Here is a 14,432-nt window from a genome sequence, read left to right as displayed (position 1 = left end):
CTGCCTCTTTTAAGGCTGTCCCAGGACCTGACTCACAGGTTTGTGCCTCTGGCTGGGTGGAGCAGCTGTGAGCGCAAATCAAGCCAGGAGTCTAGAGCTATCATGCCCAGACAGACATGTGCCCTTGAGAAGAGCAGCTTCACTGTGGACTTCCTTTGTCCCTGCAGGCACCCAGGCATGCGCAAGTGGCCTCGCCAGTATGAATGGTTCTTCATGAAGATGAGGATAGAACATGTCTGGCTTCAGAAATGGTATGGAGGTGTATCCGACATTTCAAGGGAGGAATATTTCAAAGCAACGCCTAGAAAGGCCTGATAGTGTAAGAAGAAAGTCCTCGGTGTTGGCATTAAGGAGAAGTTATTTTTAAGGGCTGCAGCCAGAGACAGCTCTCCAATGCTGTCTATTTCCTGAAGGGCTCCTAGCTGCCCTGCCATCCTCCAGCAGAATGAGCGATGCGGACAGGGTCCCTTGTGTTGGAGCACTTCACATCAACGATCTTTGTTTATGTTGCATTCTTTTCACCTATTTGGAAGTCATTGTTGGTTGTCAAAATGGCCCTGTGAGACCACTGATTGCTCTTCCATTCTTTTAAGAAAAAAAAAAAGGCTGTATGTACAATGTGATTGCTTTGTATTGTGAGAATATTTCTGTTGCCTGCTGTGCCAAAAGCAATATCCTGGATCTTAAGCTCACAGTGGCCAAAAAGGAGCTGAATGCGCATGACACAACACGCATTGTACTCAGGATGCAGATAGGGTACTGGAGGTGCCACCAGATTGCAAATGCATTGTTAAATCGCAATTGCTAGAATGGAACAACTGTCTCCGGCTGGAACATGACAGCGTTAGAACCAGGCAGAGTTTTGTATGCAAGCTGAGTCTATGTGAGTAGACTATTGGTGAAATGTTCAAGAGAATGGGGCTGGGCAGCATTATTTTTACATATAAAGTCTCATATCAAGAGGCTGAGATCAGAGGATCATAGTTTGAAGCCAACCTGGGCAGGAAAGTTTGTGAGACTCTTATCTCCAATTAACCAGAAAAAAAAAATCTGGAAGTGGAGCTGTAGCTCAAGGGGTAGCTATCCAGTCTTGAGTGAAAAAGCTAAGGGACAGTGATCAGGCCCTGAGGTCAAGCCCTAGTCTGCCACAAAAAAGTGAGAGAATGGGCTATCTTTGGCACCAAGCTTCCCAAATCCCAGATGCTCCCATTTTCTGATAGCCCTGTTCTTTCATGCATTACTTATGACAGCCAAAATAAGAAGCATCCCCTTCCATCATTTGTAGAGAAGAGTGGAAAGCAAAGGCAAGATGCAGGACATGGAAGGGAAGCATGAGCCACTGAGGGCCTCTTCCCTGCCCAGCCCTGGGCTAGGCCCTTAATGATATAATCAGTTAAGACACATGCATTATCATCCCTTACATGCAATGAAACTGAGGCTTAGAAAGAGCAAGCCACCACCTCACTGTCAGACTCTTGACCTTGGAGCAGCATCCCCAAGCTCTCAAGTTTTCAGAACAAGAATTTCTGAAATGTGCAGGTGTCATTGAACCAGGCACTGCAGTGATGGGATGGCAAACATGGACTTGTCACTGCTTAAAGTCAACTCTAAAACTTGGTTCTTAACTACAGAGTTCAAAATTTTCTACAAGTGATACACAGGAATTCCTAGTGTTTGCAAGATATTAGATCATACTGGTACACACCTGTAAGACCTAAATGGACCTAAGTGTATGACTAAGCCCTCTTCTCATTTCAGTCTATAAAGGATATAGTAGTATCTAAGTTTGCTATCTTCCCATAGGAATTTAAAGCCTGCTGGGTTAGATATATTATATTACACAAAAACACATCACCATTTAGAGAAAATACACATTCTTCAAATAGATATAGATGGTTATATTAATAGTTATATTTTTAATTTTAAAAAATAAGACAGAGTTTGAGGTGTCAGCATACATTTTAAGTGCCTATTAATAAAAATAGTAGGATGTGCAATCTTCTTTCATTTGTTCTTAGCCAGCTCACAGAAGAGCTCCAGACAGTGGCAATTTCTAAATGTAAGATAAGTTGGCCTGGGAATGTGGCTTAGTGATAGAATACTTGCCTAGCATGCATGAAGACCTGGGTTCAATTCCTCAATACCACATCAACAGAAAAATCTGGAAGTGGTGCTGTGGCTCTAGTGGTAGAGTACTAGCCTTGACCAAAAGCTCAGGGACAGCACCCAGGCCCAGAGTTCAAGCCCCAGGATTTGCACACACAAAAAGAATATGTAAGGTAGCTTCTGAAGATATTTCATGTTTTCTAATTGAAAACAATTGCTATGCCAACTTAGAAGAAAGAGGGGAAACTGGAAGAACAACCACATGTCAGAAGTAGCCCATAGGTCAACCTCAAACTTTATTCCTTTTCTTTTAAATAACTCCAAACAACATACAGTTATCCCTACCATGTTTCAGTGGAACAGTAATCCAGGTGTGGTTGAGCTGGATCCTCTGCTTCCTGAAATTTACATTTTATAAACTTTACTTTTGAAAACATCTCTGCCTCCTGCTCCTATCATATAGATAAAATGTCCCTATGCCAAGTTGACTTATTGCCAGGTTCCATTTAGCTCATTTCAGGTCCCCGGTGCTTCAAAGGGCTTGGAAGGCTGGATTTCATTTATTATTGATGAGTGCTGTCAACTGTTAGTCAAAATTGCAAGAAATGGAATCTGAGCACGTCAGACAGTAAGAATAGTGTTTACAACTCATGAGGTTGAGTATGATGTGCCTTACTCAGGCAGGAATGGTTCAGAAAAAGCTCTAGAAACTCATACTAATTAAAAGTTTTAAGACTGTACCAGAAGTTCTAGCCATTGTAATAAGGCAAGAAAAAGAAAAGTGCGTATGAATTGGAAAGAAATAAAAGTAACCTTGTTTACATAGGACATGATTGCCCACAAAGACATTCCAAATAATGTGCTTTTTGTTTCTTTGTCTTTCTAACTGTATTTTTCATCTTTTCTTTTTTTATACCGGGGATCAAACCTAGGACATTGCACTTGCTAGGCAAGCACTTTGCCACTGAGCTACATCCCAGCCCCCAAATAATGTGCTTTTTGAACATAAAAAGAGCCTGCAGTACTGAATGCAGCAAGGTCCTCAGGATGCAAGGTCAGCACAAAAATTTAATCATTACACTAACAAAGAACATGAGGAAGCCATGTTTATTGTGTTTTTAGTAAAAATCACAATACCACTTAGAATCATTACAAAGAAAATTACATAGTTTGGGACATAAATTTAACAAAATATATAGAGGCTTTATGTGCTGGAAAAAATATTCTGATGAAAGAAATTAAAGGCTTCAATAAATGAAAAACAGTACTGCATTCATGGATTTTCATTATGTTTAGTAAACATACACAAACTTATTCTAAGTTATATCCCAGCATAGGGGTGTGGCTCACTAGCACAGCATTTGTCTACCATACACAAAGCCTTAAGTTAGCACTGCAAAAGAAAAAATTTTATCTCAAGGTTTAAAAGGTTTAAAATAGCTAAAACAATCAAAAGAAAAATTAAATTGGGTAAATCATTTATTTTCACTTCTTGAGTTATTGGCAGAGGCACAGATATAAACCAATGGAACAGAACAGAATCTAGAAATAGATACATGCTCTGCTTTAGTGATTTCTTTTGAAGATACAACGTAATGCAACACAGAAAAGATAATGTTTTTAATAAATTTGCCAGAGCAAGTGGGTATCTATAGGGAAAGAAAATTACTCTTGGACTGAACTTCATACTTTACCCAAAAAAATTAACTCAGAAGAGGTCTTCTGTAAACATATAATGTAACTATAAAAACATAGAAAATCTTTAGGACCAAGGGCTAGCAATGTGTTCTTAGACTTGATGCCAAAATCACAGTCTGTGAGAAGAAAATGTGATAACTTATGCAAAGGACCAGGGTAAAATGGAGGATGAAAAGACAGGCTGATAGAGATAGAAAGTATCTGCAAGCCACACACCTGATAAAAGGCTACCATCTAGATACAGATAAAGAATTATCAGTGCTGAACAGGTATTGAAATTCCAACGGAAACCTAAGACACAAAAAGCCATCTCATTTCAGAAAATGTGTGAACAACAAGTACAGACACAAAGAACTATCCAACATAATTGTTTATTGGGGAACTTACCTCCCAAAACTGCTAAAGTAAAACAGTGGTGACAACATCAAAGATTGATAAGGATGAAGAGGGCCTGGGTGGGTCATATATTGCGGCTGGAAATATAAAACAGAATAGCCACGTTGGAAAAGCACTCAATAGATTTCCCCAAAATCAAAACATACAACTCCCATACTAAGCAACAATTACATACCTGGGCATTGCTCTCAGAGAAATGAAAAGTTACATTTTCAAAAAAAATTGTACAGGAATTATATATGATACTCAAAATATGTCAGGAACACAGTCACCTTCAATCTGATGGTTAGCAAAACAAATTGTAGTAAATCCACATCTTCGAATACTATTCCCAAGAAAACAAAGAATGAATGACTAAAATAGGCACCAAGTAGAATGCCACTCAAGAGAAGTCAGATGAACAAGAAAACTTGACTCTAAAAGTTTACCCACTATGTGACTCCATTTCTATCACATTTTGAAATATGAAATTACAAAAATGAAAGATAGAATAGGGGTTACCAGAAAGGCAGGTAGAGAATAAGAGAGGTAGCTATGACTACGAAAGGTTAACACAAAAGTCCCTGTTGGTGATGCTTGGTAAGAAATGTACGCATTATCCCGCCCATGTAATTGTAACCCCTCTGTACAGTATCTTCACAAATAAAATAAAATAAAATAAAAAGTCCCTGTTGGTGTGGAAATATTCTGAATGAATATGAGAAACTTAGTCATTAAATTATACTAAGTTTTAGTAAGATGTTACTGGATATAAGGTATGCAGGATTTACTTATATGATTTGTTAAAACTGCATGTGAATCTATAATTACATACAACTATTCAGAATCTACAATTCTCTCTGAAGGGCAAGTTTAATATGAACAATCCTTGTCTTCATTAAAATAAGGCATTTATGCTATCTTTCTTGATGACTCCTAGCAAAAGAAGAAATTGTGCCTAAACCCAGCAGAAAAAGACAACATTCTTTTTGAACTATTAATACATGCATTTGCAAATGAAATGTAATACTTCTTTACAGAGTTTCTAAATATATTCTGTAATACTGAATACAAATTCGAAGAGTTGATCCAGGGCTGAGGGTATAGTTTCATGGAAGTCATTTGACCAGCATGCACAAGTTAGATTTGAGTCCAACAGCATCAAAAAGAATTCTACATGTCTGCTGTACAGATTGTATGAAGGGCATTTTAGAGGGGAGGATGTCATCAAGTTTCTGACATAAACATGTTGAGTCAGGTTATAGGTATATGGTTTAGGCATCCAAAGTACATACAATGCTTCTGTACTGCTATTTATGCAAAGAACTCCATTTCCAGTCATCTTCCTCTAAAGGTCCTAAGAAATCATTCTTTGGTTACTGTGACTAAGCTATCCAAGCCAAGCACTAGTGGCTCAGCCTGTCATCCAAGCTAATCAGGAAAATTAGATCTGAGAATCATGGTTAGAAGCCAGCCAAGGCAGGAAAAGTCTGTGAGATTCTCCAATTAACCACCAAAAGGCCAGAAGTAGGGGTGTTGTTCAAGTGGTAAAATGCCAGCCTGGCACAAAAAAAAAAAAAAGTAAGAATGAGAGGCCCTGAGTTCAAGCCCCAGTGCTGGTGAAAAATAAATAAAAGTAAGCAAAGCATATCCAGACCCCATGGTTTAATTAACAGTGACTGTACCAATCTTGGAAGCTGGTAATTGACATAATCCTGCTTGTCCCACTGTGCCTTGTATATATTGGCTCTTTGTAACAACTGTTTTGAGATTCATATGTATTTCAGAAAGATTTCCAAAAGGGCTATATTTCAACTTTAGGCATTTTACTGTCAAATACTGGTTTAAGAATAAAATTTTGCCAGGCATGATGGAGCATACCTGTAATCCCAGCACTCAGGAGGCTGTGGCAGGAAGATCACAAGTTCAAGGCCTGCCTAGAGTATACTGACAGACTCTGTCTTTATAAAAGGAAAGAAAGAAAAAAAGGAAGGAAGGAGGAAGAGAAGGAGAGAGAAATAAAGAGGGAGATTAGAAAGAGGGAAAAACTTTAGGATAATCTACCTGTTGATGCATGTTTGATAACAGGTAATAAGTTATGAAAATGTTGAATTGTAATGAATTTATGACTTATATGTACCATGTAATGCATGTAGACTATAAAATCTGTACTCAAAAATGGATATGTCTTTCACCAGACTATTTTATTCCTGACATGGTCTCTGTGTTTAATTAAATGAAGTTATGATATTCATATATTGTCCTTTTCCGTAAGACTACAAATTAATGTTATTAGATTTTGATGCTACTTCAGTGAATCAGCTGATAAATTTTCAGTGGAGCCAAGCACCGATAGCTCATATCTGTAATCCTAGCTATTCAAGAGGCTGAGGTTTGAAGATCAGGTAGGGCTTATCTCGAATTAATCACCAAAAAAGCCAGAAATAGAAGTTTGAGTGGCTCAAGTGGTAGAGTGCCAGCCTTAAGTGAAAAAGCTAAGGAACAGTACTTAGGCCCTGAGTTCAAGCCCTAGCACTAACACACACACACACACACACACCAATAGAAAATTTTCCATGGCTCTTACATGCTTCTCATTCTTACAAATTTGGGGAATTAGTGATTTCCCTGTATCTCGTTTTCTTTTTATATAAAATTGGATCATTATCATTTAGTGCCTGGCACACTACAAAGTTAAAAAAAAAATGACTTGTTAGACAAGTGCCAGTAACTCATGCTTATAATTCTAGCTACACAAGAATCTGAGACTGAGAGGATCCTGGTTTGAAGACAGTCCAGGTAGAAAACCTTGCAAGACCCCTTTGTAAACCACAACTGGGCCCACTGGTACATGCCTGTCATCCTAAGATACCCAGGAGGCTGAGATTCAGAGGATCACATCTCCAGGACACAAACCCACAAGACTTCATCTCCACAGAGGAGAGCTGGATGTATGGTACATGCCTCTGATCCCAGCAACTATGTAAAGTTTAAAGCTGGTAGACTTGCAATGTACGTGAGTACCTAAGCAGTAAGCTAGATCCTTGTCTTAAACACACTCAGCAAAAACAAACAAACAAACAAAAACTGTGTTGGAGACATGGCTAGGCACTAGAGCAGCAGCCTGGCAAGGTGAGACCAGGCCCTGAATTCAAAACCCCAGTATAAAAGAAAAGAAAAAAGGAAAGAAAGAAAATAGAGAAAGGGAAAAAAACAGGGAAAAGGGAAGGAGAGAGGGAGGGAGGGAAAGGCTGTGTTCTATGGATTCTTGTTTTTACACTATATTAAAGTCATCTGTCCTGAAGTCACTCTCCTTGGCAAGAATGGGAGCTATTTGAAGTGGCTGATTTCACTTCCTTCTGCTTTGACTCTACTCCTTTGTCTTTTTTGTTTGTTTGTTTGTTTTTGGACAGGCTTTCAGTGTGTAGCCCAGACTGATCTTCAATTGGAGATCACCCACCTTTGTCTTCCATATGCCTGAATTAGGGTATGCACCAACACGCCTGTTTGTTTGTTTGTTTGTTTATGGTCGGTCGTGGGGCCTGAACTTTGGGCCTGGGCGCTCTCCCTCAGCAATTCAGCTCAAGGCTAGAACTCTACCACTTGAGCCACAGCTGGCTTTTTCTGCTTATGTGGTACTAAGGAATCAAACCCAGGGCTTCATGCATGCAAGGCAAGCACTCTACCACTGAGCCACCTTCCCAGTCCCACCCCTATTTATTCTTGCCTTCTTGACCCTTCACCAAGGTGCTCCTGATCATTTCCATACAAACTACTGAACCTCAAGAGATTCTGAGAAACTTCTAAGTTTCCAAACAGGGAGATCTTACAGCACAGCAGAGGCAGGGAATCGCTGCGCCATCTAGTGGCTCCTCCTGGAACTTCATGTTCTCAAGAACCCAGACTCCAGCAAAGAAACCTTGAGCCCACTTTCAGTGAAGTATGTTGGTGGGCACACACGCAACCAGCTCTTCTCTTTGCAAATACATAGAAATAAATATCTTCCTGCTTGTTACACAGAAGACTCACAAATAATGATGTTTGATCGTGGTATTTTTCAATTCTTTATAGCAGTTACTGTGAGTAAATTTCTCCTGTTCTAGGAGTTTACATACACTACTTCACTCTGTTGTTTACATCATCCTGTGAGGACAGAAACACTTTGATGTGGAAACCTGAGGTTCAACAGACTCACAGACTATGCTTCTTGGGTCTCATATATGAGGCCCAGCAGATATTAAATCTGTGTGTGACTAGGCCACTATCTCCCCCGCCTTTAGAGTTTTGGAGGTTTCAAAAAGAGCCTATATTCCCCCGTCTGTGTTTCTTTCACTTTCTGCTGTTCTCAGCAGATTCCTCAGACCCCCACCAGGACAGTCAGTGGCTGTCCCAGGATCTGGTCTCTGCCAAGACCCAGTTATAGCTTTGTAGACTGTACTGGGTCTCTCCAGGATGGCAGATCTCTTACTACCTCATTCTGACTGCTAAGTGAGAAGACCTACCTCAAGTCAAAACAGCAGCGAATAATGCCAGGGAATAAAGCCCAGGTGGATTCAAATTGCCACGTCTCCCCTCTGAATTCCTACCCAACATAACAGCCAGGCTTAGGGTTGAATTCTTCCATGTCCCATTGGGATTTTCAATTTTACTTTTTTGTCGAAGCACGACTGTTAGAACCAAGTGTACACTTATGTAGGCTCCAGCCTCCACAGCCCGCCCTCTTTCCTCCTTCTCTCCAGCCCTTCCAATCTCTTTATAACTAATTCCTAGCATTAAACCCTTCTTTACTTGAAATAACTCTTATTTCATGGTTTTGCATGTATGTATATGCCACTACAGGGACCTCAGGGCCCCCTTGCTCTTGCTTCGCTTTTTCACTCAAGGTTAGAGCTCTACCACTTGAGTCACAGCTCATTTCTGGCTTTTTCCTGGTTGTTGAAGACAAGTTTCTCTTAAATGCATCTGCCTGGGCTAGTTTCAAACCAGGATCCTCAGATCTCAGACTCCTGAGTAACTAGAATGAGCTGCCAACACCTGATATAAGTCCATTTTTGTCAGGCACTTACATCTAACTTAACATAAATTTTCATAGCATTGGTTTCTTCTCTTGGGGGAGCAGTTATTTGATGAGGGTTGACCTGAAACCTTGTAAATGCTTGATTAGGGGTGTATCACTAAGCCCCATCCCTAGCTTGACATTTATTTCTTAGCTTCTCTTTGAATGAAGATGTTCATTCTCTTTCTGTCATTTCTGTGTCTCATTCTTTCTGGGCCATCATATAATACCTTATGTCATTCAACAAAAATTATGGGACATCATAGCTCTTTACATATATATATATATATATATATACATATATACATTTTTATTGTGAAAATACCGTACAGAGGGGTTACAATTACATGGGCAAGGTAATGAGTACATTTCTTATCAAGCATTGTTGCCTCCTCCTTTTTTTCCCCTTCCCATCCCTCCCTTCCCATCTCCCCCCACCCCTCAGTGAAAATAGGGGTTAGACCGTGGGGGAGGGACATACAAAGCAACAAAGAAATCATCTTATAAATACGTTAGAAACAATCACAAGAAAGAAAAAATATTTGAATCTTTATCTTGGGGTTCATTTTGCCTAACATCAACTTATCTGACCGTTTCTCTTTTCTTGTAAAGATGCTGTGCAGAGGAGTTACAGTTACATGAGTAAGGTAATGAGTACATTTCTTGTCGAACATTATTATCCCCTCCTTTGTTTTTCTCCTACTATCCCTTCCCTCCCTTTTTGCACAATGTACCCCCTCCCTCATTTTCTCCCACTTCTCTTCCAGCCTTCTCCCTCCCCCCCCCAATTGTAAAGTTCGTTTCCAACCTAGTGTCTAGTGACTATCACTGTTGCATTGGTTCACCCTTTGTCCCAACAAATCAGATAAACTGATATACAAAACAAAGGGTACAGAAAAAAAGAAAAAATCAGAGAGAGTGCCCAGGCCCTGATTTCAAGCCCCCAGGATGGGCACACACACACACACACACACACACACACACACACACACACTTCTCTTTCCAACTATTTTACTAAGAGAATAAAATCAACTCAGAATGAGGAAGGAAAAACATGCCCTGCCATGAGTCAGCTGAGCACAGAGACCACAGACAACACAGTTACAAAAGTAACCAGAAACAGTATTGCTGCCCAGGTTGAAGCAATCTGGACACCCTCCCAGCAATCCTACATTGAGTGACTTCTGCTTTCTTGACTGTGGGAAACTTCCTTCTAAAATCTCAGAGGGTGGAAAACTTTGCTGTTGGAGGTCAACTCACTAGGAATGAAATACTGTACCCTTGCCTGGTGTGTTTAAGTCTTTGAAGTTGGAGACACAGCCCTGATTTCCACACAGGTGTGGAAGGGCTTCAAATGAGGATTCCTCAACACTCAACTTCCTCCTTTCCAAGTCACACGGCTGGGTTTCTTGTGCAGTCCAGACTTTAGCAGACAGCCAGTGCACCTGGAGGCTAGAAAGCATAACTTTAACTTTTATCTAAATGCCTCGCTTTGCTGCATCACACAGATGAACTCTAGGTTTTGGTACCAGTTTATAAAGTAAATCCTTACTATCTGTCAGAAGGGAACTTGAAATATTTATTGATAGTCTTTTTCTCATGTGACAACTTCAGCCTGTCCAAATTATGTCACACATTTTGCTTGCACTGTTGCAATATAGCTTAACAGCCTCGTGGCGCAGGGTAGGGAAGTGCTGACATTTCCCTTCCCCCGGTGGGTCTTCTGTTAGTGCTTTATTGGACTGATCTAACCTCATAAACACAATCACCTAAATGGAAGTTGTGAATGTGCCGCCTTTTTGCTTGGTTATTTCAACCATGCTGCTATATATAATCAGGGGTGGCACGGCTCAGTTTGGTTCTGAGGGTGGGCAGGCTCTAGAGTCATTTGCACTGTGCTGTTAAACAGAGCCTGATCTGCTCGCTGTTACCAACTTTTTACAGGCATCATAATAAATTCTAGACTTTCTCTGGGGGGAAAGAGACTTATTTAATGTAATTTAAAGACTTTTCCAATAGAAAATGAAAACTATTGAAAAGATCTGTTTTTTAGCTTTCAGCAATTGTGATGGTGCTTTGTAGTGGTGTCTGCTGGAAGTCTACTGCCATTGTAGGGATTCTCATTAACCTCTCCAAGAAAGAACCTTGCTTGTCAGCTGCTCTAGATCTCTAAACAATGTTAGTGGTGGTGAATTCTGTAGGAGGGTTTATTCTGAGCCATTCACTTCCTGTATGGGGAAAATGGGTGGGTTACCAAAATACCATTGAAGTAGGTGGAGGGCTGGGAATTTGTCTTGAGAAATAAAAACTACGAAACATTTTTGTACAAACTGATTTAAAAAAAAAAAAAACACATTTTTAAAGATAAAAAAAGAACGAGGCCTGAGCTCCTTGTTCCTGGAATTTCTTTACTGAGATGGCGGGTTCCTCATCTCCAACAACCAGTAATCTTGACTTGCTCTGGCTTCATGTTTGTCCCCATGACCTTTGATTAGGCCAGGATCCGTTCCTAGCAAGAACTGCTCAATTTGATTGTGGCTGAAATCACATGACTTGTGAGCAAAGAAAAATTATATTCCCATTAGTGGTAGGGGAAAGAAATGTAGAAAACATCAGAATCGGGGCTGGGAATATGGCTCAATGGTAGTGCGCTTGCCTTGCATGCCTGAGGCCCTGGGTTCGATTCCTCAGCACCACATAAGCAAAAAGAAAAAAGCCGGAAGTGGCACTGTGGCTCAAGTGGTAGAGCGCTAGCCTTGAGCTGAAGAGCTGAGGGACAGCGCCCAGGCCCAGAATTCAGGCCCCACGACCGGACCCAAAAAAAAAAAAAAAAAAGAAAAGAAAACATCAGAATCAAAATGGAATCACAGCTGAGTGTCAGTGACTCTTGACTGTAATCCTAGCTACTCAGGAGACAGTCCGAGGATTGTGGCTGGAAACCAGCTCAGGCAGGAAAGTCTGTGAGACTCTTATCTCCAATTAACCACCAAAAAGCTAGACGTGGAGTGGTGGCTCAATGGTCGAGCACCGGCCTTGGGCAAAAAAATACTCTGGGACAGCACCAGACCCTGAGTTCAAGTCCTCATGCAAGGCTCTGCTGTCCACAAATAAGAAATATTATGCTTTAGTCAATCTCTGCCTGATTGGTTTACCTAGCAACAGAATCCATTCATTCATTCATCCAGGATTCTGAAGTAACCTTTACTGGAATGGTCTGTAAATATGGACTACTCCTTTTTCCCCCATGAGATTTGCTTAATTAGAACTACAAAACACAGGACTAATTAATTCTAGCTAGTCAGGAGGCAGGGATAGGATTGTGCTTCAACACCAACAGAGGGCATTTCTTTTATGGCTAGGGATGTTGAGCATTTCTTCATGTGTCTTTTGGCCATCCTTCTTTCCTCTTCAGAGAAGTTTCTCTTTAAATCTTTAGCCCACTTGTTTATTGGGCAGTTGTTTCTTTGAAGATTTGTTGTTAGGGGATTTAATTTTTTGAGTTCCAGGTATATTTTAGATATGAGACCCTGTTTGTTGTATGGCTAGTGAAGATCTTCTCCCAATCCGTGGGCTTTCTGTTGATCTTGCTAGCTATGTCCTTTGCCATGCAGAAGCTCTGCAATTTTATGCAGTCCCATTTGTCCAACCTTTCTTAGATTTGTTGTGTTTTTGGGTCTCTATTAAGAAAATTTCGACCTGTGCCAAGGAGACCTAGAGTTTCTCCCATTCCATCCTGTAATGTTTTCAGAGTGTTTGCTTTGACTCTGAGGTCTTTGATCCATTTGGAGTTGATTCTGGTGCAGGGTGATATATAAGGATCTAGCTTTAGTTTTCTACAAGTAGTTAACCAACTTTGCCAGCACCATTTACTGAAGAGGCCAAAGAAACATAGGTCCCATGGTTTCCCTTATTTGTAATAACTAGTATATGTCTAAGTCAAGCAGAAAAGGTCAGATAAGTTGATGTTAGGGAAATGAACCCAAGCTATGTATTCAATTTTTTTTTCTTTCATGCGATTGTTTCTAACATATTTATAAGATTGTTTCTTTGTTGCTTTGTATGTCCCTTCCCCACGGTATAACCCCTGCTTTCACTGTAGTTGATGTTGGTATAATTTGTGGAGGGGAAGGGAAAAAACAAATCATTTAAATAGGGATACAGGTGGACCCATTGCAACAATGAGATGTGCAAGTCGTTATGTCGAAAAACAAACTTTACAACTTTGGTCGGGGGTGGGGGGAGGATTGGGGGCGGGCCGGAGAGGGATGGGAAGGGATGGGAAGGGGAAATAAAGGAGGAGGCTACAATGCTTCATAAGAAATGTACTCATTATCTTGCCCATGTAATTGTAACCCCTCTGTACCATATTTTCAAAATAATAATAAAAAAAAGAATTATCAAGAAAAAAAAAAGACCAACAGAGGGGAAAAAGTTTACAAGACCTTGTCATAACAAAAGAGCTGATCAGTGTGGTTCTTGTATAATTCCAGCTACAAGGGAGGCATAGAGTAGCAGGATTATGGTCTGGGGCTGATCTGAAAAAGATCAAAGTAAAAAAGGACTGGAGGAATGTCTCAACTGGTAACGCCCCTCCATAGCAAGCATGAGGCCTGAATTCAGTCACTAGTTCTTTGCAAGAAAAAAGAAGAAATACAAAATTCAGTAGTACAGTGTTGTACTTATTATATATGAAGACAGGTTTGAAGCTCAGCACTGGAGAGAGAGAGAGAGAGAGAGAGAGAGAAGGGGTCCTGACTGAGTTCAGGGCAGTAGCCTGGACTCTGTGTACTGCCCACCATTTACTAGCATGTGACCATGAGCAACTCAGCCTCTATGACTCTTCTTTTTCCTCTTAGCAAACTGGGAATGATAGCACACATATAGCCATGGAGTGACTGCAACTATTAAATGAGGTTTATAAATTTAAATAACTCAATGCAAATATATCCGTTTAGCACAATGTCTGGCAAATCAAAATCACTGTTGGGATAGCTGTTCTAATTATTGTGTCAATTGTCACATAAAATGATAATGTAGCTTCAAACATATAGCAAAGTTGTATATGTTTTCTGGCCAGTTTGGAAAATAAAACTTCTATTCTTTTGATGATTTTATTGATTAATTCTTGTTTTTCCATGCTAGGGACCAGACATAGGCATTGTTCACATTATGCAAACCCTTTGCTATTAAGCCCAAA

The 14,432-nt window shown here is 40.2% G+C and overlaps 1 protein-coding gene across 1 annotated transcript in view; it reads left to right on the top strand.

Annotated features, from left to right (window-relative positions):
- Positions 1 to 315, top strand: part of Creg2 (cellular repressor of E1A-stimulated genes 2) — a 36,580-nt gene extending 36,265 nt beyond the window's left edge. The window contains exon 5 of the mRNA XM_013019737.1: positions 168 to 315. Within this exon, the coding sequence (XP_012875191.1) occupies positions 168 to 315 (148 nt within the window). The remainder of the gene's footprint in view (positions 1 to 167) is intronic.
- Positions 316 to 14,432: the final 14,117 nt, after the last annotated feature.

The sequence above is a fragment of the Dipodomys ordii genome, unplaced genomic scaffold (genome assembly GCF_000151885.1).
Source record: "Dipodomys ordii isolate 6190 unplaced genomic scaffold, Dord_2.0 Scaffold47, whole genome shotgun sequence".
NCBI classification, from domain to species: domain Eukaryota; kingdom Metazoa; phylum Chordata; class Mammalia; order Rodentia; family Heteromyidae; genus Dipodomys; species Dipodomys ordii.
The sequence above is the reverse complement of the archived record's forward strand: the minus strand, read 5'-3'. Positions and strand labels throughout refer to the sequence as shown.